This window comes from Macrosteles quadrilineatus, unplaced genomic scaffold, assembly GCF_028750875.1.
Source record: "Macrosteles quadrilineatus isolate MER2022 unplaced genomic scaffold, UCM_ALF_1.0 Scaffold_6__1_contigs__length_79288215, whole genome shotgun sequence".
Lineage (NCBI taxonomy): Eukaryota > Metazoa > Arthropoda > Insecta > Hemiptera > Cicadellidae > Macrosteles > Macrosteles quadrilineatus.
The window spans coordinates 25,608,219-25,635,240 of NW_026542599.1; the positions used below are offsets into that span (position 1 = coordinate 25,608,219).

General features: G+C 35.9%; 2 protein-coding genes across 2 annotated transcripts in view; one reads left to right on the top strand and one right to left on the bottom strand.

The window, feature by feature from the left end:
- Positions 1–4,534, top strand: part of LOC128997409 (uncharacterized) — a 45,706-nt gene extending 41,172 nt beyond the window's left edge. The window contains exons 4-6 of the mRNA XM_054423047.1: positions 436–549; positions 1,624–1,818; positions 3,669–4,534. Coding sequence (XP_054279022.1) covers positions 436–549; positions 1,624–1,818; positions 3,669–3,731 — 372 coding nt within the window. The 3' untranslated portion in view covers positions 3,732–4,534. The remainder of the gene's footprint in view (positions 1–435; positions 550–1,623; positions 1,819–3,668) is intronic.
- A 4,151-nt stretch (positions 4,535–8,685) lies between these two features.
- Positions 8,686–24,689, bottom strand: LOC128997141 (ubiquitin-protein ligase E3C-like). Its single transcript, XM_054422725.1, has 17 exons — positions 24,300–24,689; positions 22,286–22,495; positions 21,450–21,692; positions 21,087–21,265; positions 19,945–20,144; positions 19,287–19,447; positions 18,435–18,592; positions 17,676–17,926; positions 16,722–16,918; positions 15,491–15,692; positions 14,535–14,768; positions 13,086–13,330; positions 12,339–12,551; positions 11,327–11,455; positions 10,313–10,439; positions 9,703–9,833; positions 8,686–8,924 (listed from the first exon to the last, which is right to left on the bottom strand). Exons 1-17 carry the CDS (start codon positions 24,417–24,419, stop codon positions 8,757–8,759), a joined length of 3,168 nt encoding a protein of 1,055 aa, XP_054278700.1. The 5' UTR covers positions 24,420–24,689; the 3' UTR covers positions 8,686–8,756.
- Positions 24,690–27,022: the final 2,333 nt, after the last annotated feature.

The following is a 27,022-nucleotide window of genomic DNA, read 5'->3' on the forward strand; positions in this document are numbered from 1 at the left end:
ATTCCAATTGTATTACGTTTAAAAATTTGAGATTTTTATTTGATACTGGATTAGAATCATAAAACAACCAGGCTGCAATTAAATAGAACTAGACCCAGTTATCCTGGATCATTGGGCGTAATAAAATAATCCTGGGTAAAGAAAAGGTTTGTCTTAGTCATAGCTACACAGTTCACCTCACTCCATTCTACACCAACCTTGTATTAATATTCAGCTTAAAATTCACACTTAAATGACATTGCTGTCTTGCAAGTAATAATAATGGATCTTTGTATCATTATCATGTCGTAGTAAAATTAAACGGTGCAATTGTCTAAAAACAAGTAGTATCTAATTTAAAAACACCGCTTTTTACACATTCACTAAGTGTTGGTTTTAAAACATTTAATTTACATTTGTAGAACATGTTTGTCAAACTCTAACCTGTTGTTGCAGGAAGAGCTGACTCGTCACAATGCGTACAGACACGCACGCCGCAGGGAGCTTCACCACTGCCTACTTTGTCAGAGAAGCTTCTCATCAGCCGCCCGCCACAGCCTTCATGTTCAGGTAACAAGCATTGATTATAAAGTTGTTGATCCAAATAATGTGTTTAAATCCTCTTTCATAGTTGATTTCTGAAATAAATGTTAAAGCAGTTTCTGCTCCTCAACCTACATATATCTACATATCTTGCGGCCATCTAAGGTTGACTTGTTAGTTATAATTGATAACTGGAAGAAAATTGTCTTGGGATCTGAATTGACCTGTCTTAATAACGAACCTGCAAGCTTTGGATTTTTAAACACAAGCTATATGAACTGTTTTACTACTCGATCAATATTGATATTTATAGTAGTCTGAAATAGTCGGTTATCCATGGTTTCTCTACACAACTCATGAAATCATGTAAGCTCAATCAATTTACATATTTTTATTTTTCATTTATTTTTATTCTCATACAGTAGACTCCCTCTTAACCGGACATCGGTTTAACCGGACTAAACTCGGCGGAAATGACATCTCTTTAACCGGAAAATTTTTATCGGCACATTGGTTTAACCGTACTAGATCGGCAGGAAGTGGGCAGTTCTGAAACATCTGTTCTCGTGGGAAAGATTTAAGACCATTGATCACGTGTCTAAATACAATGCTCTCCTAATTTTAAGTCGAATATCACAGTAAACAGTCCATTTTAACGAGATTTGGGGACGTCGGTTTAACTGGAAAACCCGTTTTCCGGACTGGCCTCGGTCCCGAGGAGTCCGGATAAGAGGGAGTCTACTGTAAACTACTTTTAGAAATTTTAATAACAAAAGTAAAATATATTGTTCAACTAAAAGTAAAATATTTGGCCATTAAATAGTGCTAATATCACCAGGAATTAATAATTAAATAATTTACATTAGTAGAAGGTATGAAAATACCTTGTGTAAGCTATGGAATTCAGCTTGGCTCTAAAGGAAACGCAGTGCAAAATTAAATTACCAATTTTTGAATTGTACATGGTGAATTTGATACGATATTCCTAAATGAAATTGTTGGTAACATTTATTTGCTCACTTATTTAACAGATGTACCCATTTATTCAGTATGTGCTTTGAACCACCGCCTTCATTTGACGCTTGCGATTGTTTGTTGTAGGGCCGGTCACACCGCCACCTAGAGTTGACGCAGAGACACACGATGCACACTATCCACCGCCTGGTGGCGGGTCACGACTGTCCTGCGATCCCTCCCCTGACCCGGGCGGAACTGAGGGCTTTGCAGTGGAGACCCAACCAACCCGGCTACACACATGTCTACCACGACACCACGCCACTACACACTGTCCTGCGGGTAATCATATATTTAACATTTACTTTTACTTTACAGTCCATCCCTTTATTTTGTTTTTTAGGCTTTCAGCATTTTTTTAAGGGAATGCTTTGGTTTTATCTGAAATCAACCTTAGTTTGACAAGGCCTTTGGATTCAGACTGGTCGCACTTGGGGAACACTTCAGTTTTGAAAGCACTTTACGCACTCGACTACCCAGTTGATGAATTACAACCTGTTATCATTTAGTGTGGGACAAGGAATTTTATCACACACAAGAAAATTTTTATGAGTTTCACTCAATCCACACAAATTCTTATCTTGTCACTTTGCCAATCATTGTGTTTGATAGAAGTGTTTTTTTTTTTCATTAGTAATTTCTGTAAAGTTATTGACAATGAGCCATTAAAACCTAAATATTTCAATTTGTAAATGTAGACCAAGCCTATGAATTGTTTAAGCTCATCCTGTACAATGATAAACATATCTTTCTTCTAATAAAATTGTTATCCACAGAACCCGTCTCTTCGTTTTCGACTATCTGACCGGTGAATATACTTATGAGGCTGGGAGATTAGCCAACAAATAATGACATTTTATTTTTAATAGGCTTAAAAATGCTAGGGATCTCGGGTCAAACCTTTGTACTTAGGGTCTCAGGGTCAAAGATTTAGATTTTCGCGCCAGCCAAAATCCAAATTAGGTCTGGTCTGAATCAGATTGATTTGGAATGTAGATTTTTAATCATATTAATTGCTGGACTATAATGGGTTAAACAACTACTGCATTCATGGCAGAATTGTAAACGTGATGCAAAATTGAAAATGAACTAAATTGTCCTAGGTCGACGAAACTAGGTCACCAAATCGTGAGCGCCCCCTACGGTTGCGGTGAAATTATGGACATCTTCCGCGTTCGCGTAAGAATTGAGTACCTATGCATCATCTCCTAAATGGTCATCATCTTGCATGATCTCAGGAGCCATACTTACTGTCTCCTGAGATCGTGGTGAAATCATGAATGCCTTTTGGGAACCTCAATTGCCATAGACTTATTTGTCATCACTTATTTTCATGATTTTCGATCGCGCAATCTTCGCAAACGCTTTTGGTAATGACAAGAACAAAAGGTCTGCTCAAAAATCAAATCCGCTAACAGATTATAGATGAAATGCATTTTTCAAGAGGGAAAAAGTTCCTTTGAGGCCCTTCCTCCAAGCGGAGCCTTCCGGTTAGTGCTGTGTCCGCCGTTAGAGAAATGCAGCACAGAAATGCAGACATTAGTCTAGTTTAGAAAAACCCATCCTTAGTTGTATCGGTAAAATTAAATTACAGTTGATCGCTAATCCAGCACGTTCTGGACTTTGGCAGGAAAATTGCTGAAAATGTGTGATTACTGGAAGGCTGTCTTTAGTTAGTTTCATGATGTTTCAGTCCAGAAAGCCGAAACCCCACAGGACTAAGGCTGTTCTATAGGACCATGTGTTAGAATAGTTAGGAGTTAGGCTGAAATTGATCTTAACATCATCAGGCCATTTTATTGAGTTCGCCCAACCTCATATGCATGTCCTCCAAATTTGTCTAAGAGGTGTAAAATAAGTTTTGTAAAAAAACCTTCTAATTTTTAAACCTTTTCTGTTTTTTTCAAGGAAAGGCTGTAGGCCAGGATTTTGAATGGTAGAAAAAGGAGGATAGGAGCTAGCTTACCTTGAAAGTGTAGGTAGGTCATAGAACATGTAGAAAAACACTGTGCACACAATATTTTGTTCCCTGAAGGACATTTTCAAGTGTAAAGAAAGAGTTTACAAATTACAAAAATCTTCTAATGTTTAGGGTTTTACTCAACACTTAAGTTCAAAAGGAACTTTTTCAGGAACGGAGTTCAGATTTGAGTGAAGATACAGTCTTGTCAGGAGATAAGATAGGAGACGACTGAAATGCAGTAATTCTAGTTCCTCAGACCAACCAAAGACACGCTCAATGCTGAAGGGACCAAAGTCCTCGACTTGTTTGTACAGTTACAAAGTTTTATCGTTTGTTATCACTGTGTTTACCACAAGTGTGCTTATAAAGCAGGTTTGGCTCATCCGACATCATAGCTTATACGTGTGTTTTAGACTGTCTTGTAAATATGTATATTTTTTATATATTTTATTACATTACCGCATAAAGTCATGAAGTATCCACCTGAGATCAGGCCTTACCAAAAGATGCCTCAATTGTACAGATTTATTTATGTTTTCAAAATGAGAAATAATATATTAGAAAATGTTTACGTTTGTAAATTTTTAAGAGATATCTCGGCGTTTACATTTTACCAGTATGTATTTGTGTGATAATGTACAATCGTTCCTCACTTAGAAACCAAAATATTTGCCGGTTAGTGCAATTTGTATATTAAGTGTGCCTGGTTCGGAGATGAATTACTCATCTAAGTCAAGGAAAGACAATGTTTTAATTTGTTTACATCTTTATTAAGGTGTGTTACAATTCAAAGCTTGCTTGCATGTATGAATATTTTAAACATTTTGTTCAAATGTTTGTTGTTTATAGTCTATTTTATGTTATCGTAAAGAATTGATTTATTTTTGTTTTCTAGGTTATATAATTTATAGTATTTTCATAGAAAAGAGTATATTTAGTCGCATGTTATGTCAAACAAAAACAATATCCTTTATCTGTTGATTATAGTTTGAACATATACAGTGTGGTAGAAAAGTCCCGAAATGGTTAAATATATTTGTTACCAATATAGATAAAGTAATGATACTTGGCATATAAATAATAGCTTTAAATGTATACTGTTTTAAGCTATTATCACTTTTTTATGTCTTAAGGGGGGACGGTCCACGAGGAGTCAGACAAAATTCTTAAATAGCAGCATAGGGCGAGTTTGGTCTCTAGTTAAAAGTCTTAGTTTAGTAGAATACATTGCCGCAAACCTGAACTCAAAAGGACAACTGAGTCAAAAATGACAGATGTTCAAAGACTCATTGAATTTGCATTGCTATTCTACGCTACCTCATCAAGGGGCAACCGCGAGAATTCGGAAGAAAATCATTAACGTAAGCATATGTCGACATGCACATCAAATTAAAGGTCTTATGTAGTAGAATACAATACTGCAAATTTGAGCCCAATAGAACAACTGAGTAAAAAAATACAGCTGCTCAAAGATTCAAAATGGCAGATTCAAGAAATAGTTTAACAGCTGCCATTTTTGAATCAATTGTCCGTTTGAGTTCGGGTTTGCGGCAATGTATTCTACTAACTAAGACCTTTAATTAGATACCAAACTCGACCTATGCTGCTATTTAAGAATTTTGTCTGACTCCTCGTGGGCGTTTCTTAAGGCATAAAAAAGTTATAATAGCTTAAAACAGTAGACATTTATAGCTACTATTTATATACCAAGTATCATTAATTCATCTATATTGGTAACAAATATATACAACCGTTTCGGGACTTTTCTACCACACTGTAGAATGTATGTGTGAATGTAATATTTAAGTACGTATAATGTACTTAAGTTTAGCCCACATATTTTTCATTATACGGTTCAGTTATTTTAATTACTACTACTTGCAGGACAATGTACTTAACCGTCAGAACATCTTTACTAGTCATGAAGCCTAAGTTTTGTTACCCGTTGATCTCATTCCTTGACTCATTCATTCATTTTCTGTCTTCCGCCAACAAGAGATGCATCCATTTTCAATATTTGGTTTTTCATAAGCAAATGATACAGAAGTAGCTAACAAGATATGCATAATTCACACAAGTGATTATCAATATGTATAGTTGACATTAGCAAACTTGACTTTATTATTAGCATTTTATCAATTTCATAGCAAAAAGATTTTAATATAGCTTATAAAAGCAAGGAAACATTGACTGTCCAGTAAAATCACAATTATTAGAATTTAATAGTATTTAAATTTAAAAATATATTAAAACTAGAGTTATATTGAGAATGGAATGCATCTTTTCTAAAGCAATTCTAATTCCTAACTTATTATTTCAGTTTCTTGATTGGGAAATCAAACTTTTCAGTGCCAGTAGACCCAAATATATTCGTTTTAAGTTCATGTTAATTTAACTATTTGTACAATAATTAATTTAGGTTTTGTTAAGATTTGTTGTTGAAAAGGAGATTTTTAAATTGTGAGGGATATTTAAATAAATGTACAGATATTAAAATATTTTTTAACTTTTGGGTTTTATAAGTGAATTAAATTTGTAGAGTTTTATGATTGTTATATTTATTGTGATACTTTGAATTGTTGATTTTGATTGTTTTCCGCATGATAGATCATTCCTACCCACTGTATTTCTTTTAAGTATTTTTAAGCAGAATAACCTTGTATTTGTTAAGTTTATACTTTTGTAACAGGTATGATTTAAGTCAGCCTTGTAAATGGAATGTACATATGTATTATCCCGAAGATAGTTTTATATGTACACAGTTTGCGATTGCTTTCTCACTTTTAGAACTAGTTTCTTATTGTTTTCTAAGATTGTTTATATATATCTAGACATGTTACCACCATAAGTTTGAAGAATGTTTTGTATTTATCTTTTTGTGATTATTGTGTTTGGGGGGCTTTGCACATAGTCTACACGAGATCCTAACCTTCAGTATTCATCAGTGAAGACTGATTTTGTCTACTTAAAATTTGAGATTTCCACCTAAAAATATTTTGTGGCCTTGAAAGAGCTGTATGTAAATCTTTTGCCTATAGATATTCCGGGTATAGTATTTTTACGAGATTTTTATCACATGATGCCTTTTTTCATGGCCCATCCTGATAGTTAATTGTTACCAATTCTTTACTGATTGTCATGGCCTTATAACGGAAATGTGCATGCAGTAGTTTTAATATTTATCTTTACCATTGGGAAAACAGCTAATTTTGAAAATGTTGTAACCTTACATGTATTCATGTCAAAAAACGAAATTTTCCATTTTCTCAACTTGATGCTTCTTTAATTAATTGAATGATTTATATTTCCTTCAATTCAAGTAGTTTATGTTTTGATGTTTGAATTGCATAACTGCTAAAGTTTGCAAGCTCATCCTTAACATTCCTGAACACATTCCTGTAGTATTCACACTTAATAAATGTTTACCTATTTTTTTTTTATACAAAATACCAAGTTGTGACACAGTAGTTTTAAACAGTAGTTAATATAATTAATTCTCAACAAAAGATCATTATTGACTTTTGATTAACACAAAACTGTTAGTGTCAAATATTTTTGTAGGTGTGAAAAACATTACAACCGTAGTAAATGTTTATCTAAGCCACATATATTAAAATTTAAAAATCATACCCTGGGCAAAATTTTGAGTTGTTTCTGATTTACACATATTACCATTATAAGGTTTACATAAATATTTTACTGTATTAGAATTTAAGACTGAGAGGTGTTGACTAAAGAAATTTGGGTCCAACCTATGAATCCATGAACCATTATTATAACATTTTACCGTTACCATGTGATTTCAACCAAAAATAGTATTTTTAGAGGCCAGGTAAAGATTCAATTTGTAAAATATTTGTATGTGTATTGGCAAAACAATGTAATAAAATGTTGGTTCTATATTGTTTAAAAATTGCTGAATGTAACACTTTCATTTGTCGTGATGGATGTCACTAAATGTTGTCAATTTGTTTCATGTCAAAAGTGACGTTTAAATTTGACTTGTGGTGTAAATCTCATGTATTTTATCGCACTTGTGAAGTTGGTGTGTGAACAAACGTACATAACGTTCGAAAATTTTAATCCCTTGTTGAAATGAATCACATAAATCGTGTTTGAAAGTTTTTCACAATATCAATGTCACGTTTTCAAGTATTATGAGGTTAGTGTCACGGTATTATTTTGTAATCACCTGTGCCTTAGAACAGTACACGTATTTTATTGAAAAATAGTTATAAGTGTATTATAGATGTGGTTTTATTTTTGTTAAAATTTATCCAGTGTTTAAAGTATGTTGTAAATTTTAGAGAATTTTATTTCCTGTTATGTATGTAAATAAAATTTTGTTTTATCGATTGATATTGTTTTGATTTATTAAGAATAACCTTAGCTTTGTAATTGATCTTAGCAGCCATTTTAGAGGATGACTATATAAATGGGCAAACTGTGGAAGCATTCTTAAGTTATGTAATGCAAAAATTCGTTGTGTGTGATTTTATGATAAATTGGTAAATGTGATTTTCACACTAGGACCTACAACACCCTCATTAATTAGTACATATTGCAACCTTATTCCCCCATTTAAGTACAGTGGTAAGTAGGGACCAAATTCAAACTGGAAGCCTGAAATCGAAATACAGCTATTATTAATAAACCTTCAACTTCAGCCACCCTTAACACCTGTAGCCTTATGTTTAACCTACGTTGTGTTTAACTCCATATTTTTTTATTACCACTTGAGGTTATGACGTTTACCACTTCTGTTTTCTATGCAAAATATGTATTTTTAAATCCTTAAACTGTAACTAACGTAAAAATCTATAACGGAGGTTATTTGCAATCACCATGTGGGGGAAAACTAATTTAATGGAAGGAGCTCAAAGGTTTAAAAAAAACTGTTAATAATTTGTCACCTAGAAGACGAAAGGGCTTTATATATTTTTGTGTTTTTTACGTCATTATAACATTTTTTCACTCGTTAAAAAGCATACAGTTAGATGGTCCACGCAGAAGAAAGAACGATCAATAAATATTAATAGTCCAATGAAAAGTGGCAGCTGGATTCAGGATCAACCCGGCTTTGTTTTGAACCAGCAATCTCCAGATTTGAAAGTAAGCTACAAACACACAGCTAACCATACAGCACAATAGAGTGATTCAGGTAGTTTACAAACTGAAACAACATATACAACCCTATCAGATATTTATTTACAGAGTGTATATACAATGAAAGACACATACGAGAGGCCTCCAGGTGTTAGCTAAGCTCGAACCCAGAGCCTGACTGTATCGCATACAGCAGTTTGTCTCTCAGTAACGTCTCCGATTTGAACTCTGGCAGTTTGAGAAGATTCATGCACGTCGAGGCGGTCGGAAGCCTGTCAGCCACCCCTGCGTGCTGGATGCAAAACGGTGGGTCCAACTCCTAACAAACATTTCTGACAATATAATTTGAAATTAAAGAAAATTGTGTCTAAAAAGCTATGGTTTATTTTTTTTTTTACACTACAAAATGTTACTTTACAATGTTAGTTTACACTTAACTATCTGGCTTTCCGTGGCGCAAAAAATCACAGTACTAAATAATGCCATTTGTCTTTGTGCTATCTAACAAATGGTCGACGTTAGATAACAAGACCGGTTTAGACCGTTCCATTCCAAAAAAAATGTCAAAAAATGCCACTGGCATAAATAAAAACAAAAATAAACATGTTTTTATGAGATTTTGTTGACTAAAGATAATCTATGTACACAGGACCTTATATCAAACTAAGGATCTATCCTCTGGTCTTTCACCTTTTAAAGTTAGAGCTTTTGGAAAGAGGCAACAAAAGGACATCTATGTTTACTTTGCTGTATTTGCTTTACGTCAACGTGACATTATTGTTAGGTGGCAAAAATCCTTCGGTACTCCTGGGTTTTAGGTATGTACTAAATAAAACATTAAGAGTAAAAATATTGCAACCTTTAAATGTACATGGGATTTTGATGCACAAGTATTTATAATATTGCGCTTGCAAAAAACTAGTCATAATTTTTTATTAAATTTCCCAGAGGTAAGAAAGATTCTTTTATCTTATGAGGAGTCCAGGAACTATACAATATATTGTAATTAATCAGCAATTCACATTTCCATAGAATCTACTGTATTCATTAACCACTTTACACAATTTTGATAATTAAAACTACTTTGTGTTACTTACCTTGAAGCCCAATAAAGGTGGCCTAGAGCAACTGGTAACGAACTTAAGCAGCTGTCTTCTCTGAATGTCGTCAAAGTCGGAAACTGCCGTCCAGAACATTTTGATAGTAGGATGTTCAGCTGTGTAACCTCCTGTACAGAATAGCTTTGATAAATACCCAACAAATACCAGTTCATCATTTTTAGACTGGGGAGAATTTATTGGAAAGAGTATGAGAAAAATCACAAATTTTCTGAAAGCCCTACTGATATCGACAATTTACATTTAACCAGTCTCAAATTCAAGCATCTTTCCTTTTTATATCTTCAAATTTTTTCTAGACTTTACCAAGCAATTAAACTACTCATACCTCCCTCTAGCCCCACTTCTCTTCAAGCAGATCAGCTGAAGAATATATTGTAATTCAGATAATCTTTTTACTTTTAAAGTAGAAAATAAAAAAAAAACATATAGAGCAAATTAAAAACTATACATAGGCTACATAATAAAATTCTGTGATACCATGTTACAGGACGTTTTCTGATAGTTAACGGTCAATAAAGGCAGTATAATTGACTATTGGATAACTAAAGGTGTAGGTATTAATAGTTAAAGGCAGTATTTACTGTACCTGTATAATTAGTGTGAAGCTGAAGATCATGCACATCCACAGGGATTTCAGCTCCAGAAATTAACACTTGAAACTCCTTGTTGCTAAACATTTGCAACCACTCCAAAGGGATAACATCTGCCAAACCCTGGACAAATATGTAGTATAAGAGAAAATCCAAACTACAGTAAGATTTTTTACTCTACACTCGCTAAATCTAATTGTAAGAACTGTATTGTAAAACAATTTTGTGAAAATATGGTTTGGCTTTAACCCTATTTGCCCTCGAGTATGGGTGCCCTTGGGTGTACACCTCATTAGGTTACCAATAGTCAAAAATCATAAGCGATATGTTAGTGCGTACTCCTGTTCCCTGGTCACTGCTAAATACTTTCATCGGCAGAAAAAAGGCCTTAATCTTCGATCCAACCACAGGAGGACCCCGACTGACTGGGATCGCTGTGAAATCAAGAACATTTACCGCAATCACTGGACATCATCATCAGGGGTGGGGGTGGGAGTGATATATTCCCGCCGAAATATTTTATATTTTATTAGCTAACATAAATACTATTAGCTTGAGCATATTTAAGAGCTCAAATATGTATAAAAATATGTTTTTAGGCTTTAAACTCCATATTGGGGGGACCCCCTTTTTTTCTGGGAGATATTCCATACAATCCAGCCCCCCTTATTGGTGGTCATCCCCCCCCCCTGAAATAAAATCCTGGGAACGCCACTGTCACCACTCGAGATAGCTGCTAAATTATAAACATCTCCCACGATTAGGGGCATCGTCATCGTCACCCGAAACTGTAGTACAGTAAATTATCAATACTATGAAATAAAAATGTTTAGTGCAAAACGCTGTACCAACCCTCTTTTGCTTGCGGCCTAGTGGTAAATCCGGCACTGTTTACAAAGTCAAATTAAATTGCTTTCGAGTATTGCTTTTTAGTTTGATTTGAATACAAAAAAAGTTAAAAAAAGGCACAATGGATGGACTTAAAAGACTGGAAATTAGAAATTACGAACCTGTTTGAAGGCTGAGCACTGCATTTTGATTTGTTTGTTCAGTTTGTTGTCAGCAACCAGGTGAATGTACTCTATTCTGTTTGCTGAGGTCACTGGAATATTGTTCCCGCCTGGTTTCAACTCATCCACCTTTATCCAATCAGAATAAAATTTAACATTATAATACTTTGATTAATTATCAAGAATAGAAATCAAAGTGTTGGATAAATGACATCATGGCTTTAGACCAAGGAACCCAATTATAACTGCAGGGAAATGTCCATATAGGCAAAATCAGTATGCCTGCCTACCTTGAGAACGTTATACCAATCCAAAAAAACCCTTTGTTTGCTTTGTAAAAGTACGTTCTGAAAATCAGATCCATTTCCACAATTCCACATGTTAGCACTACGATCGCCATTCAGCGCATGCGCGGCAGTTACTCTGTGCCAACTGGAAGAGAATGACACTGTTTTGAACTCGCTATTGTTGTTGTGCACTTCATAGTGCTTGTTTGTAATGGCTGCGTTAATTGAGAATCTCGCCGATTGTGAAAGTCGATCGAAGATTCGTTTTCTTAATGGAAAAAACGTAAAAGCAATTGACCTTCCTCCGAGAGATTTTAATCTGTTTCTGCAACTGATGTCTTTTCTTGGTGGTCTGCGGCTAAACAGCGAAGAAGAGCTGAAAGAACATTTTACCTCATGGTTGACTACACATTTACACAGGCAGCAACATTCTACAAGGAGGAAATCTAAAAGGGAAAAAATGTTATAGATAGGAGCAATTTTTCAACTTTTTGCTAACAAAAAAACTAACATTAGTTAAAAAATATATAATCTCTGAGTAATTCTCATTTTAACGATGGTCAATTCCAAGTGTCTCATCCTTAAAGTAATAATCTAACTAAAGGTTTCAGCTGAGATGTTTAACGTACATGAATAAACCTTAGGGAATGTGTCCATTGAAAACCCAAGTTTAATGACAGTAAATGCTCTTTAATTTAATCCCACCAAAATGAACCCCCCCCCACCTTTGTCTCGCCCAGTTCGTCGTGCACCACGGTGAAGTCCAATCCCAGATCCTGTACGTCTCCCTCGTAGTTCTTGAGGTAGAGCAGATTGTGGTAGAGGATCGGGTCTAGAGAGACGAGATGATGCATGTCAACGTCAGCGTGTCGTCCGACGACCTTCGACATGAAAAACTCTGCCAGTGGCAGTTCTACTAGTAGGTTCTCATACAGGGCCTGTTACACATGGGCATAAAACATAACATGCTAAGAAATGTGTTAAAAGTGTTGGGTATTGGGTGTGTATCTAGCTTAGTGATTAGTGTCTTGAACTTTGATGCAAGAGGGACGGGTTCATTTCATGTCATATTCACCAAACGTTTAAAAGGAATTTGGACCCTTTTTCCTTAAAAGTGTTTATTAAATCTTTGAAAAGGGTTTAGAGTTTTAGAGTTCATCTAACTAACCTGAGAAAGTTAAAATCCAAGGAAATGTATGATACATGGTCGAAATCATGGCACTGATATTTTAGGAGGGTAGGGTAAAGAAAGAAAATCCCTTAAGAGTGATTATTTTTTATAAAATGTTCTTGGCATAGACACTACAACAACTTTTAAGATTATATTTATGTTGCATTCACTAGTTCAATGGACACCTTTCTCCGAATGAATTAGCTTGGCAGCTATTATGGTGACTTCTCACAAAGTAGGAGTTCTTTTAGTTTAAAAGTTGCTCTCTAACAGTTTTTGTAAATTAGCAGAGGGTACTCACCTTCCCCAGCATCCTGCCAATGAAGTAGTAGTGCTTGAGGAAGTTTGGGTGCAGCAGGTGTACATGAGGGTTAGGATACAACAGGTTGTCTTTGGTCAGTCTGAAAAACCCTCGGTTGGGGTCGAAAGCGGTCTTGAGCAGCTCGGAGAGAAACTCTCGGAACACCCCTCCACCGTCCACTCCCGCCTCATCCAAGCCCACGGCACTGACCAGCTGTACCCTCATCACCAGCCTCAGCTCCGGCTCTGCGGACACGAGAGAAATGTAGGGGTAAATAATAGGGATGGTCAAGTCTCGAAATTTCGGGAAATTTTCGGGAAATTTTAAATCTCGTTACACGAGACGAGATTTCTTTTTGGCCGAGATTTTTATCAAGACGAGAATAAAAAAAAAAAATTAAAAAAATTAAAAACGCCTGCAGAAAGTCAATGCAATACCCGCAATACAGGAGCGTGTTGTAGTTGTGTTTCCTTTGCGAAGGCGTTCTTATTTAATTAATTCTTTAAATGTAAATATTACTTTAATTATTTTAATAATATTACTTTAATAACATTTGAGAAGTTTTGTTAAGTGTAAGCAATGTGAGGAATGTTTTATTACTATAAAAAGTCAAAACAAGTAACTATTTTATAAAAATTAATATTGCTTTTATTTTATGATTTATTTTATTTTAGGATAAGTTGAACTCTATCCTAACTGATATCACTATGTTTCCTAATCGTAGGCATTTTTAATAAGTTAGGCGTGATTAATAAAAAAATGTTATACTGATGTTTTTTAATAAAAGATTGTAAATATTCTTGCCTATTATCATTATTTTTGTATTTAAACAGTCATCTAACAATGTTACAAAATCAGTTAAAAATGTTGAACGTGCATTTCCCGTTGTGTATGAGAAGGGAAATCCCGTCTCGATCTCGTCTCGAAATTTTATGAGAAATAAAAAATCTCGTCTCGTCTCGTCTCGAACTAAAAATCCAATCTTGTCCATCCCTAGTAAATAAACAACTGTATTGCACTGTCAGGTTCAGAGAATAAGGGTTTGTCAGAAACCCAGCAAGGGACAATTTTGTAAAACTTGGCAACATGCAGTGCACATTACGATTGGATTAAGAGGGTTTGAACATGTTGTAAGAATTCCTAGAAGATGGATTTAATGACGAGGCTGAGATTAAGACCTAAAAGGAAGATAAGTGAAGAGACATCAGATGAGAGGAGATTGTAGATGGTAGGGGAAGAGGATCTCTATACAGATAGATCATAGAGAGGTCCAATAAAACCCAGATCGAGGAATGATAATCAGGAGTGCAACTAGAATGAAATAGGATATTTAGAGTACACACCCGAAATTATACTCCATTGCACCGTTTTATACTTGTAATGTACTTGTTGACTGCTTAGCATTGTGTAAAGGGGTAAAGCACCTAACATAATGGCAGGTGAACTTACCGTTTTCAGGTGAGAGTTTGTCAAACGCATCTTCATACAAGTAGTTCCGTCTGACCATGATATTTATTGAGGGTCCATGCAGGAAGTTTCTCGCCATCGACTGGTAGCTTATTTTGTCTTTTAACACTAAACTTTGAAACACAAGCACTCGCTCTTGAAACGCCACAACAAACGGAATCTCCTTAAGTATGGTGAGTATCCGCACTTCTTTGGTTGATGGGGGAGGTCCTTCCTCTGAAAAAAACAAAAATAGGCCTTGAAAATACAACAACAATATCTTTACATTAAAGTTTTGTTCAGGACTATTTTGCATTGTGTAAACCAGCAGGGGCAAGGTAAAAAAATACAGAAAATGTAAATTGTTGTTCAGTTGTAAAGCCAACTCAAGGAACAATTATCTTTCATAGTGCTTTTTTCTATTTACAAGCCATTGTCACAAATAATATAATAGTAACAAAAAATTGAAGACAACACCACTTCATCTATGAAATACTAGATAAAGCGATCCACTCAACCACAGGTCTATATTTGCACCTTGACTAACACTTAAGTGGTAGCAAAGAGGTAAGCAAGAAGTGTGAGGAGAAAACAAACTGTGAGGTATACAGCGTGTTAAATCAATCAGAAAGTAGTCAGGTGCAGTGCACGGCATAGCTCCAAAGACGTTACTCTGAGAAGCAATGCTATCAAAAGAATGTGACTCTAGGTGTTAAGACTGCTTCGGCAAAACCGCAATCAACAAACTCAAAGGTAAAGCTCTGCTCAGAAAGAATGTGCATGGTCAGAAAGGAATACGAGGATAAATTCTTTGACAATAGACATGAGTGGCAAAAAGAAACCTTAATGTACCCACTGCGGAAAACACACAAAATCTGGGTACTTAATAATTTACAGTGAGGGTCGGATAACACAAAGACACTCTGTACTAAAAGTGAACTCTCATTCTCATCACTCACCCAGCTCTTCTCTGGTGAACGCAACAATGTCATGGAAGGGTATGTAGTGATGTCTCAGTCGTGATCTGTTGCGCAGCGTCGCATCTGACGGACGGTCCATTGCCAGGGACTGCGTCACAGACTGCGATATCCAGTGCCCTTCAGGACAGAACGTCCGTCGCAAGTCTCTGCTGTACAACTGCCGCATCAGCTTCACACACGCCTATAAAGTGAAATCACAGTGGTATTATCAAACGCTGGATTCAATCATCAGCAAAACTTAAGGCAATTAGGTAAAATTCAAACATGTTAAAATAAAATATATAAGTTATAAGGGAAAGGGGGGGTTATTGGGGGAGATCTCAGTGATTTGAGTTCAGGACTTCAATACTGAAGGTCCAGGTTCAAATCCCACCAAACACCTATTTATCATTATGCATTATCATATGCTTTTAGCTATGATAATTCTCTGACCCAAAGGTTTGGGTCCACCAATGTACGAGAAAAATGCAACAAAAATATCAGAACACTAAATATCAGAGGTCTCACTCCAAAAAAACTCTTTCAACAATTCAAAACCAATGTTTTTACTTATTACCAAGACTTCTGAAGAGCTATTATGATGCTGAAGAGCTGGGTAGTTGAGTGGTTAAGGTGCTTGCCTAAAAATCACATGGTCGTTGGTTTCACAGTAGATTTTTAATGATTTGTTCAATTGGTAAGTGGCTCAGTTGGTAGCGCTACAGACTTGCCCAAGGTGACAATGTCGTGAATTTGTACCTGCCACTACTTATTATTAGTACAGTTACCCTTTTACCCTTGTTGTTGCACAGTTGTACTTGGTTTGGTGCCCTTGTACTGTACCAGCTCACCCTTTGCTCTGCTGGATATGTTCCAGGCACAGGCCTCTGTGATCCATGTGAACGGGCAAATGCAAGATAAAAGAGACCGCCAACCTCTTTAACAAAAATATATACTGGACCCAGCGTTCTTAATAAATGGGCTTTTTCTTTTTACAAATAGCTCTACTAAGACATCACATCTTAGTCAGTAAACAAGGTTAACAAATGCCCTTCATTCCACACTCTTCCTGGATTCATATTAGCCTTCTTCGCCTTTCAACCCAAACATTGAGGAAAAGTACAAGTAGGTCTTAGGGAAGTGATTAAGTAATCCATCTTCCAAAGTCACATCATAGAAACAAATGTAATTTAAAAACACCTGAAATAACTACACAGCTTACTCCACTAACCTTAAACAAATGGGACCACATGACTGTGTTAGCGTAGGTATTGTCGTCTGCACAAACAGCTGATCTATACTGGTCCTTGACACTGGGCCGGGAGTCTGGAAACGCAAGTTCCACCAATCCCAGGCTGACTTCCTTCAGACGAGCAGTCATCCCGACCAATGTTGGCAGAGAGAACGGCATTGTAGTGGTCCCTCTTACTGTAACAATAAGTTGTAAACTCACAAGATATCTATAGGTAAATGGGATATTAAACTAAACCTCTTTTCATCATACCCTGTCTTAACCGAGCTTGAATCAATGGCCAGACAGATTACCTGCCTCTGCCTTGGGAAAATCTATGTTGGTTTATCCACCCGGAATTTTAAAACTGGTTGGTATAACTCTTCCCTTCTTTAGGTTTGGAGAGAAAGGGCTTATTGCCTGAGAATAGGTGTGAGAAAGGATAGGATAAGCAGGCTAGGCTTAGCTTAAGAAATGTAGGCATCCCACTTCATTCACTACAGAAATGTAACCAACACAAAACAAGCATGCGGGTTTTACAAGAAAACACAAAACAAAATAAACACTGGATATTTCGAGGCCACTGGCCCTTTCTCAACATGGAGAGTCCAAACAATTTTCCCTCCTTTAGGCATTTAGAGACTTTCCTATTCTTATCAGAAATTTAAAAAAATCATATCCATGCAGGTCTTGAGAGTCTGTTATGAATCAAATAGGGAAATGAAAAGCTTAGCATTGATTGTTGATTTAGGTTCATGGCCAAGAAAAGGTACAACTGAAAATCAACATTTGGAACTGAGCGATCCCTACATAAAACCTGATTTGCCACAACATCCTCTTGAATGTTACAAACCATTGCATCTTTCCTCCAACTAAAATTTATAACCAATACATAGTTTAATAACACAATCCCAGGGCAAAAATATTAAAATAAATTTACACCAGATAACCTACACATAATGTCATCATCGCTGTAGAACTCTGCATCGTGAAGTGAAGCGACCAGCAGTGAGAAGAGTGAGCAAAAGGTAGCGAGCAGTGGTACGATCCGCTCAGTCTCCTGCTCGCTCATGGGTATTCCACGAGCAATGACGGTGAGTAGAGGAGTGGGGGAGCCAAACAGTGACGTCTGATTGGCTCCTAGGATGGCCGTCCACAGCTGCTGAAGGAACTGTGGTTTGAGGGCGAGTAGATACAGAAGGCGGCTGCAATGGAGGATATTGATCAGTTTTTTAAATTGAACAATTTTTAAGTTTTTAAATTGAACACTGATTGGAGGAAGATTCAATGAATTTTATACGATACTTTTAACCTTACTTTATCTACAAAGCCTTAATTGTATGAGACACATAATCAAGAAGCAAGGAGAGAAAAGAACATTAGAAATTTAAAGAATATACTACTCAACATTAATAGCAAGCACCAACATTTAAGTTTCTGAATGATTATAAAATTTGGCAAAAATGTCACTAAAACACAGAGTTTTTTATTTAGTGTTACCATTAGTATGTGTTACATTTTTGTAAGGATGGAGTTTTTTTTTACCAAACCTGATATTTTTACTTACTAACAACAACCCTTTAGTTAGTAACGTCGAGTTTCGTTACTCATTTGATAGCCTAATGACAAAGATGACCCAGATAAAGTTATCTTCAAAAGTGTTTAGATTTAAAGGCAAACTCTCTAACAGTTTTTGTTGCAATGTTGGCGCACCTGTGCTTGTGGTTGTTGAGTTTCCTCAGTATCAGCAGGTTGTGGCACACCTGACACAGTGCTTGCAGTACAGCTGGCTGAATCATCTTGTCTACAGCTGTCAGCAGCCTCTGAACACGCTCCTCCCCACTGATCATCTCAATACATTTCTCCAACACCTACAACAGACATGTTAGCCCAGTGTTGTTACTTTAATATTTTGTTAGATAGCATCATTGATTCCAATCTAATGCCATCTAGGTTCAGAACTGATCTCTCTTAGAATCAAGCTTTTATCTGTCTTCAAACAACTACAAAAATCAAGTTTGTGATCAGTGGTTCAAACAGTTAATGTTTGAGAATGTAAAAATATTTCACCTAAGTGTAAGTAAGCATGAAATGCTTGAATTTAATCTAAATTTAGTCGTCCTTTTCTTAGGAGGCAGTCCTAGTTTCCACTGATAATAAATTCAGTATATTTAAATTTTATCAAAAGTCAAATACACTATCCTATGGTGACAAAGGAATGTGTTGTGTAGGCCTAGCTATCATGAATTTATTGTGATGCTATGTAAAAGATTAAAATGTATTTTTTGCTAAGTACGTTTTGAGAAGATAGGATGATAAAGAGTCTAAAACAAGTAGTAAAAAAGACCCAGAGGAAGGTTACAGTGAAAATGTTCGAACTAAAGATATCAAATTGAAGCTACTAAGGAGTGAGAGATGGAGAAAGGCAGATGGGTTTTGACAGGCCAGTTTTTTTTAAATAGCCTTATCTACAATTAGTTGTATTTACTCATCATCTTATTAGACAAACAAAAAATATCAAAAGAATGACAAACAATGTCAGCAATGTCAAACCAAAAATCATACCTGAATTTCAATTTTTTCTGATGTGTTTACATTGTCTTCTTCAGTATCGCTCATATCGTCATCATCATCGTCTCGAGATGGAGGTGCCAACATACGGTTGAAGTTTTTAGTTAGCTCGGCCAAGACCTGAAGGTAATCCAACAACTCTTTGCTTGTGTTGACTGAAATTGAGAATTAAGAATCAATACAATGTTTAATAACATCTATTGTAAATAGTATTTTTAACTTCATGTTGTGTTGTATATTCCAAATCACGTTGACAAATATAAATATTGTAATCTTTTTACAGTATTTTTAGTCTTATAAGATACATTGAGGCAATCAACACAATGTAGTTGATGCAGTTTAGGTAGATAGACAAGATCAAATCCTATTTCTGTACCACACATTTTATTATAACAAAGGACTAATGAAATATTTGAGAAAGCCTTTTTATTTTATAAAAATGTTGGTATTTAGGTTGAAACTTGAAACGTAGGTGAAGTATGATTCTGGTGGATATAAAGGCTAGTATTAAAACCATGGCACTAATTACTACTAAAAACAACAACAAATTGTAGACAGTGATGATTAGTTTATAACATTCCAATTGACATCCAATTGACAGTTGATAACATTTTTTAAACTAAACACGACTTACCTAATTTTAACTACTTACAGGTAAGTTGTTTATCTAGGGACAGGTAAGAATGAAGTAGCCATGATGACATGGGAAGGTGACCAGAATTGAGAGTCTGTATGAAGACTGTGAGTGGGAATCGAGTGTCGTTGTTGAGTGCAGGCAGTAGGAAATGAGAAATCGGTTCTGATGGTTGGCTACAGAAAAGGTCCTTAGCTACATGCTCCATCACTAGGTGCCTGAAAATGAGTATATTCTGTGATTTCATCGCCACTAAAGTATCATAAAATTCTCGATAATCATAAAACTCAAAACAGATCTATCAGGATTAAACAATGCAAGTCTGATGCTAGCAAAGAAATAGGTTTAGTGAACTGAGATGAAATTAAATTTCTGGAAAAAAGCAAATTGAGTTGAATCTTAATAAATCAATCTAAAGCGGTTGCGGCAAGGTTTGATGAGAGAAAATATCAGGTAAAAGTGCTAAAATAACATTGTAAACAAGTTAAAAATTATGTTTTCTGTTGAACGTATTCAAGACTTTTTCCTACTGAAACCATTACCTACATCCCCCACTAAAGATCTTTTGAGAAAACAGGCATGGCAAAGCGGATAGTTTTTGCGTACTCTACCATGCACAGTCATACTACAAGAAAATATCACTTGATTTCTTGGTACTCTAACTTCGGCAGAGAATTTCGGATCACACGGAAAGATGGAAAACTAAATAGGCTAATATATAATTGAGGCTCTTATGTACGAAACTTATAATTATTTTATTGTGACATATGATTCACTAAATTGTCCAGTTTTTGTATCTATTTTTGTTTTTGTATTTATTTTTTTAAAGAGAGATAAGTAGCTTAGTAGGTATTTTTTCAAATGAATTGAGTTCAGCTATCTTGCCTGAGAAAATGGCCTTTCTAGATTAGAACTTCCTAGTATAGGATTAATCAAACATTTTTCTTTTCAACCTACTCTCTGAAGGAGTCCTATATTTTGGAATTTGTTATGTTTTGAAACCTTTGGTTATGTAACCACTAGATAGGCCTACTCTTATTTTCTCATGTAAGTTACCGTAGCTGACTCTACTTCTTTTCCGAACCAATCTATAGTTCTCAATGATGATCCAAACTCCTCAGAAGCACTGTGGGAATAACAAAATTATTCAGTGAACCAACCTGTACTCGTAGTCGGTTGTCTGGTGTACAAGGTACATAGGTCTAGTGATGAGGTCGTAGATACACTGTGCCAGAGGGGTGGGGGGAGTGGGGGTAACGTCCAGTAGAGGGGGGCAAGTAGCCTCCAACAGAAATCTCATGTGAGCCAAGTAACCCTTCCTGATCAGGAACTTGAACATCTGAAAACAGATCAAGTATGTGATACAACCTCATCAAACTGTGTTATTAGTAGAATCTCTTAAATCTAGCTACATCCATAATCAAAGTTTGTAAGGCTCAATGTAGGCCAAATTGACTACCCAAAATGTCTGAACTAGAGTAGGTCCCACTTCACGATTTTCAACACAAAACACTGTTAAATACCTGAACTAGAAAAGCAACAGCTCGCTCTTCAGAGAGTCCAACATCTTTTTGCAACGTTTGCTGGGAAGTGATGATTTCAAAAAGCCGAAGAGGAGTGGCCATGACTTCTCGGTCGAACGTTGGTCCAAATCGAGACATGCAGATGCTGAGAAGTTTACGTACTCTAAACTGCCAAAGGGAGTCCTCAATGCAAGACGTGAGCAAGCGCTTGCATTGCTTCAACACCATGCGACAGACGATCACCTGCCAAACATGAACATCAGTAATTGTTTGAATTATGTTGCTTAAATTGTGCATGTCATTAACTCATTAGTAAGGAAATAGGTTTTAAAGAAGACAATATTTTAAAATACAGGCCTAACATTATTTGAAATATAATTCTTTAGTCCACAGTTAAACTAGGCCTAAATTTACTAAAAAAGTCACATTATTGTTATAAATTTATTTCAACCAATATCAATTAGATTGATTAAAAAGTTTGCAATTGCTAAATCTAAGTAGCTCATATTGTGATAATTTAAATACTATTACATCAAATGGAGAAGCAGCTCAGGCATAAGCCGTACTTTGGTAAAATCACAAATTTAGTGCAATGACATTTGTGTACAATAGAATTTATATAAGAGAACATTAAAGGAATAGGGTGAACGAGGCTTAAATATCAATGAGAAAAAAATGCAATTTCTTAAATTCCCTACCTTAAAATAAAAGGTAAAAGTCAAACAGTTGGAACAGAAGGTAAACTAGGCTAGGAAACAGCCCCTTTTAAAAAAACTGAACAGAATTAGTTTATAAAATACAAATTCCTTTGCTGAAATATAACCTTACAGACTTACCAATCTGTTTGCATCAACATCTGGGTTGTAAAAGAACAAAATTTTCTGGACCAGCAAAGTAAGTGTAGCATCATTTGGGTCTGACGATTCACATTTTTTTACGATAGCATCAAATTCGTTGCGTTCTAGCTGTTTTTGAGCCTGTCGTACCGCAAAGCTCCTTAGGTGTGCTTGAATGCACACTGAACTTTTCTCCCTTCTTCGACATTCCTAATCACACATAAAATTGTTAGAATTCAATGCTTAATCTAGAAATTCGAACTTGAAGACTTACTAGATAGGTTAGGCTAGCAAGGAAATATTTGTAGAAGCATATGTCCACAAATAACGCCTGATTACAGGCTGTATGTTGAAAGAAGATTATAGATAGGCCTACCTATATTATGAATGTTATTGTGTCTCAGATTCTACAGTTTGCTTTACTTAAACTTAAACTTTACTTTTACTTAAACTTTAGCTTTAAATAAATAACTAGGTAGGCCTATAGCCTACTTTTTTAGCCAGTAACAAGCTTAATTTGACTTTCAATCAGAATTCCAATCTTAGGTTGAATAATTGGGTTCAACCGGTTAGCCTATACTGTAACTTATCAATTAGCCTACTTTAGAATTAAAAGATAAAAGTTGATAAAGAATCACAACAAAAATTGTATAGTTTTCACAAAGACGTTAGATAAATTAACATAGGCTAAACCAGTAACTTATAAATGGTTAGCAAGTAAAAAAAAATAAAGAAAGCTTTCTAGTTTTTATAATAGTATCACGACCGTTTTGACTGGTTTGCATAAGCCAAGATAGCAGAAAATATACTTTCTAAACATTTTAGGAGTTTGCAATAACTTGGGCGTACAGTATAAAGCCTCACAAACCTGGTCCTGATTACCCAGCTGGCTGGTTTTGTGGGCGAACCCATAAATAATGTGTTCACAAAAGTCAGAACCAACACCGGTTTTATAACTATAACCTACTTCTGGTGACGAACAACAGAACTTGGTAGCTCCAAATTGTACAGTATATTGTCCTTGCCTTGTGGTATTACTTGCAGCGGGTACGGTACATTAAGCCCATGTTACACACAACTTAACTGAAGACCGGTGTGCAAGCCAGTACAGTAGCCTTGCCAGTCTGTCATTCAAGTTTTATTTTATATTTCAAGGCAATTGGGTTTAAGCTAGGCTATGCATTCTCTTCCAACAAGTTTATTTATAGTATTTTAATGTTATGGTGTTATACATTTAGTACCGTATCCATGAATGAGATAGCCTATACAAAATATCCATAAAAAGACAAAAGTTTACTAGGCTATATTAGTATAAGTCTCCGTTTAGTCTAAGTTAAATTGTTTGAGCCTTCAACCTGAAAACCAGCATTTCTCAAACTCTGCACCTTTCGAGTCAATATGGAGCTAAGTTTGGGAAACTGTAGATTTGCTGAAACAAAATGCTTACTAATACACTAAAGCATCGTTCACACGGGGCGAGTTTACAAGCTACTCGCCAGCGTGTAAGAAGCCGGCGAATTGGCGAGTGTGCTAGTATTTGTTCACACAGAGATTGTCCACTCGCCAACTCGCCGACGTGTAAAAAAGACGCCGGCAAATTGGCGAGTGCGCTTCACACGATGCTTTTTCCACTCGCTCAGTAGCTAGCTTGAACCAAATCCTCCGACATCTTTGAATAACATGCGCACAAGCAACTAGGCCTATGTTTCATTGTACCACCTTTGTACAAAAAATATGAATAAAGAATATGAATATGAATATGTTCACACTGGGCTACTTTACACGCCTACTTGCTCAAAAGCTGGCGAGTTGGCGTGTAAAGTAGCGGCAGCGTCAACTTTTTCCAGAGCTTTTTTACAAGCAGCTTTTGAGCGAGTTCGTCGTTCACACTGAGCTATTTTACTAGCTGCGTGTAAAAAAGCCGGCGTGTAGCTTGTAAACTCACCCCGTGTGAACGGGGCTTAAGGTCTAACTTACTAAGGCTATAAAAAAACATTGCTTTTTATTAGCTTACCTCTCTCTGAGATCTTTCAAAATGAGCCCTATTTAAAAGTTCATCACGATGTTCCTTTATACTTGCACCTGCTAAATTTTGCTCTGGTATCCTGCGAAACTGGCCCTCAAAACTGTACATCCTTACAATTTTAGTTGTAGTTCATAAATGATTATCATTCAACACAGCAAGAGCAAGACAACTAAATATAATTTAGGGTTATGTTAGTGTTTGGTTGAATAGACCTAATAAATGGCATGTATATCTTAAATAATTCAGGTTGTTTGGTAAGCTCAGTTTCTTAAAACACTAACTTAATAGATTGTAAGTCATTGTAATTTTGCTATAAATCTCAAATAAACGACACTTCTATTACATCAATACACAAACTTATAGAAACCCCTAGACTTTGACAGTGAATGAGAATGAATCAGAATCATATGTTGCAACTCACTCCAAAAACAAAACGTCAAATCCAGTTTGTTTGTTTTGAGAAACAGTGATGCAACATAGTACAAAAGTGAAAAAGTCTATACGTATAAGGATACTGGTTTCTTAAAAGTTTTACAATTTTGTTAATACATTATTACAAATATAAAGGCGCTTAAGTATTGATATGGGATACAGAAGTATAATTTACTTCCCATCCTACTGTAAAATATCAAGCTTATGACGTAATCCAATTTTGGTTAGGACATAGTTGGGAAGCTGTTTGCAAAGCAGCAAGGGTGGTTTAGGCACGGCCAAAGAATATTATATATATATATATATATATATATATATATCAAATAAAATAAAATCTTTATTTCCTTATAGACAAGATACTTGGTACTTAACAGTAGTAGGAATAAATTGTGTCTACCGTATGTTTAAGTGGCTATCATAGGCCATAGCCCTCTACAAAATATAACTTTCAATATGTCTTCACCACTGATCTTCTTGGGTGGACGTTTGGTGCCCTCGTATTCACTGATGGCCTGAAGTTTTATAGTGAAGTGTCTTCAAACTCTTAATCATCTCATATTTTTTTATTTTTTGGGCGAAGACATTGCTTAAATAACCTCAACCATTTAGGATCTATGCATATTTCTCTTACACGACTTACGATTTGATGACCATGTGGACCATATTACCAGTAAAGTAAACAAAATGTTTGGATTTGTCATGCCACTCATGCCCTTCTCGTGAGGTACACAGTATCCGTTGTCTTCAGGCTTTGGAGTCCCTGTAATGTTCATAAGTCAGACAAGGGCTTGAATATGCTTCTTATTCTGAAATCACCCTATCCTATACTGAAATTGACAGGCAACGCTTGGACGCCATCCAGAAAAGATTTCTTCTCCTGGTTAGTGTTAGAAGTGGCTACCTCTATCAAGAGAGGCGCCCATGGCCGACTGGCGACTTTGCTCAGGCGCTGGAATTGTATTCATTAGAACTTCCGGAGAGAAGGAGAGATGCTGCTGACCTGTTTCATAAAGTCCTGCACGCAAAGGAGCGATGAGAGCAGTGGTGATATTGGTGTGTTTTTTTCATCTCCTCCACTTACCCTACCATCACCACCGCGGCGTCATCGCTGGGGCGTTTACGCCGGAGCGATTCTGCACCGCTGCGGGGACAGCGCAGTCTACAGTAATTTTTCGTCGTCATTTATTGAGTTTGCAGTCAACAAGTGTTGTTAGTTAGAAATATGACGGACGACGAGGAAGAAATTTGGGTATTGCTTGCTGTAGCTGAAGATGACGATCGCAAAGATAGGGAGTGGGTGCATATTACATCAACTAAAGGCGATTTGATCATGGCGAATACCATACATTGATACCTGAACTGGGAAAAGACGACAAATGTTTTACATATATTTCAGAATGACAATGAAATGACAATCGGGTACAAATATACATTTTCGATCAGAAGCTCAGTTGCCCTGTTGGTTGCTTGGAGTCTCCGCATAGATTTTGCTGGGCCTTTCCAAAACAATTCGTTTTGTATTGTTGTTGATTCTTTCAGTAAATGGTTAGAATTAGTTGTGGTGCCTTCTACAGATTCAAGATCGACTATAAAGGTTCTCAGAAGCTTTTTTGCAACACATGGTGTTCCAGACACAATAGTATCTTATGATAACGAATCGGTTTTCACTTCACAAGAATTTCGATCGTTTAATGAAACCAATGGTATCCGCACCCATGGTTAATACCATCATCGAATGGTCAGGCAAAAAGGATGGTCCAAAAGACAAAAAATTCCTTGCGACGTATACCTCAAGAAGATTGGCAAAAAAGATTGGCTTAGTTCCTAATATAATCTCATAGAACACCAAATTGTTCAACTAATATGTCACCGAGTGAACTGCTGTTCGGAAGGTGTATTAGAACCATCTTATAAAAAAAAGACATACTTCACCCTGATTATTCTTCAAATGACAAAGAAGACAAAATCTTGGATAAAGCGCTTCATGATTACCCACAGTCACCTCAGATGAAATTAAAATGATTCCGTATTTGCAAGAAGAAGCTACAATCAACGAGGACCAAAGTGGATTTCTGCTAAAGTCACTAGGATAACCGGCCCACTGAGCTACCATTTGATAACAAAATAAAGAATTTAAATATGACGTCATATCGACCAATTGAGACCTTGCTCAGAAATATCAAAAGCATCTCCTAACTCACACTTGGATTATCCTGAATCCCCGGTAAACCCACCGTTCCATCCACTATTCCTGAATACTATTCAGATGAGATCACCAG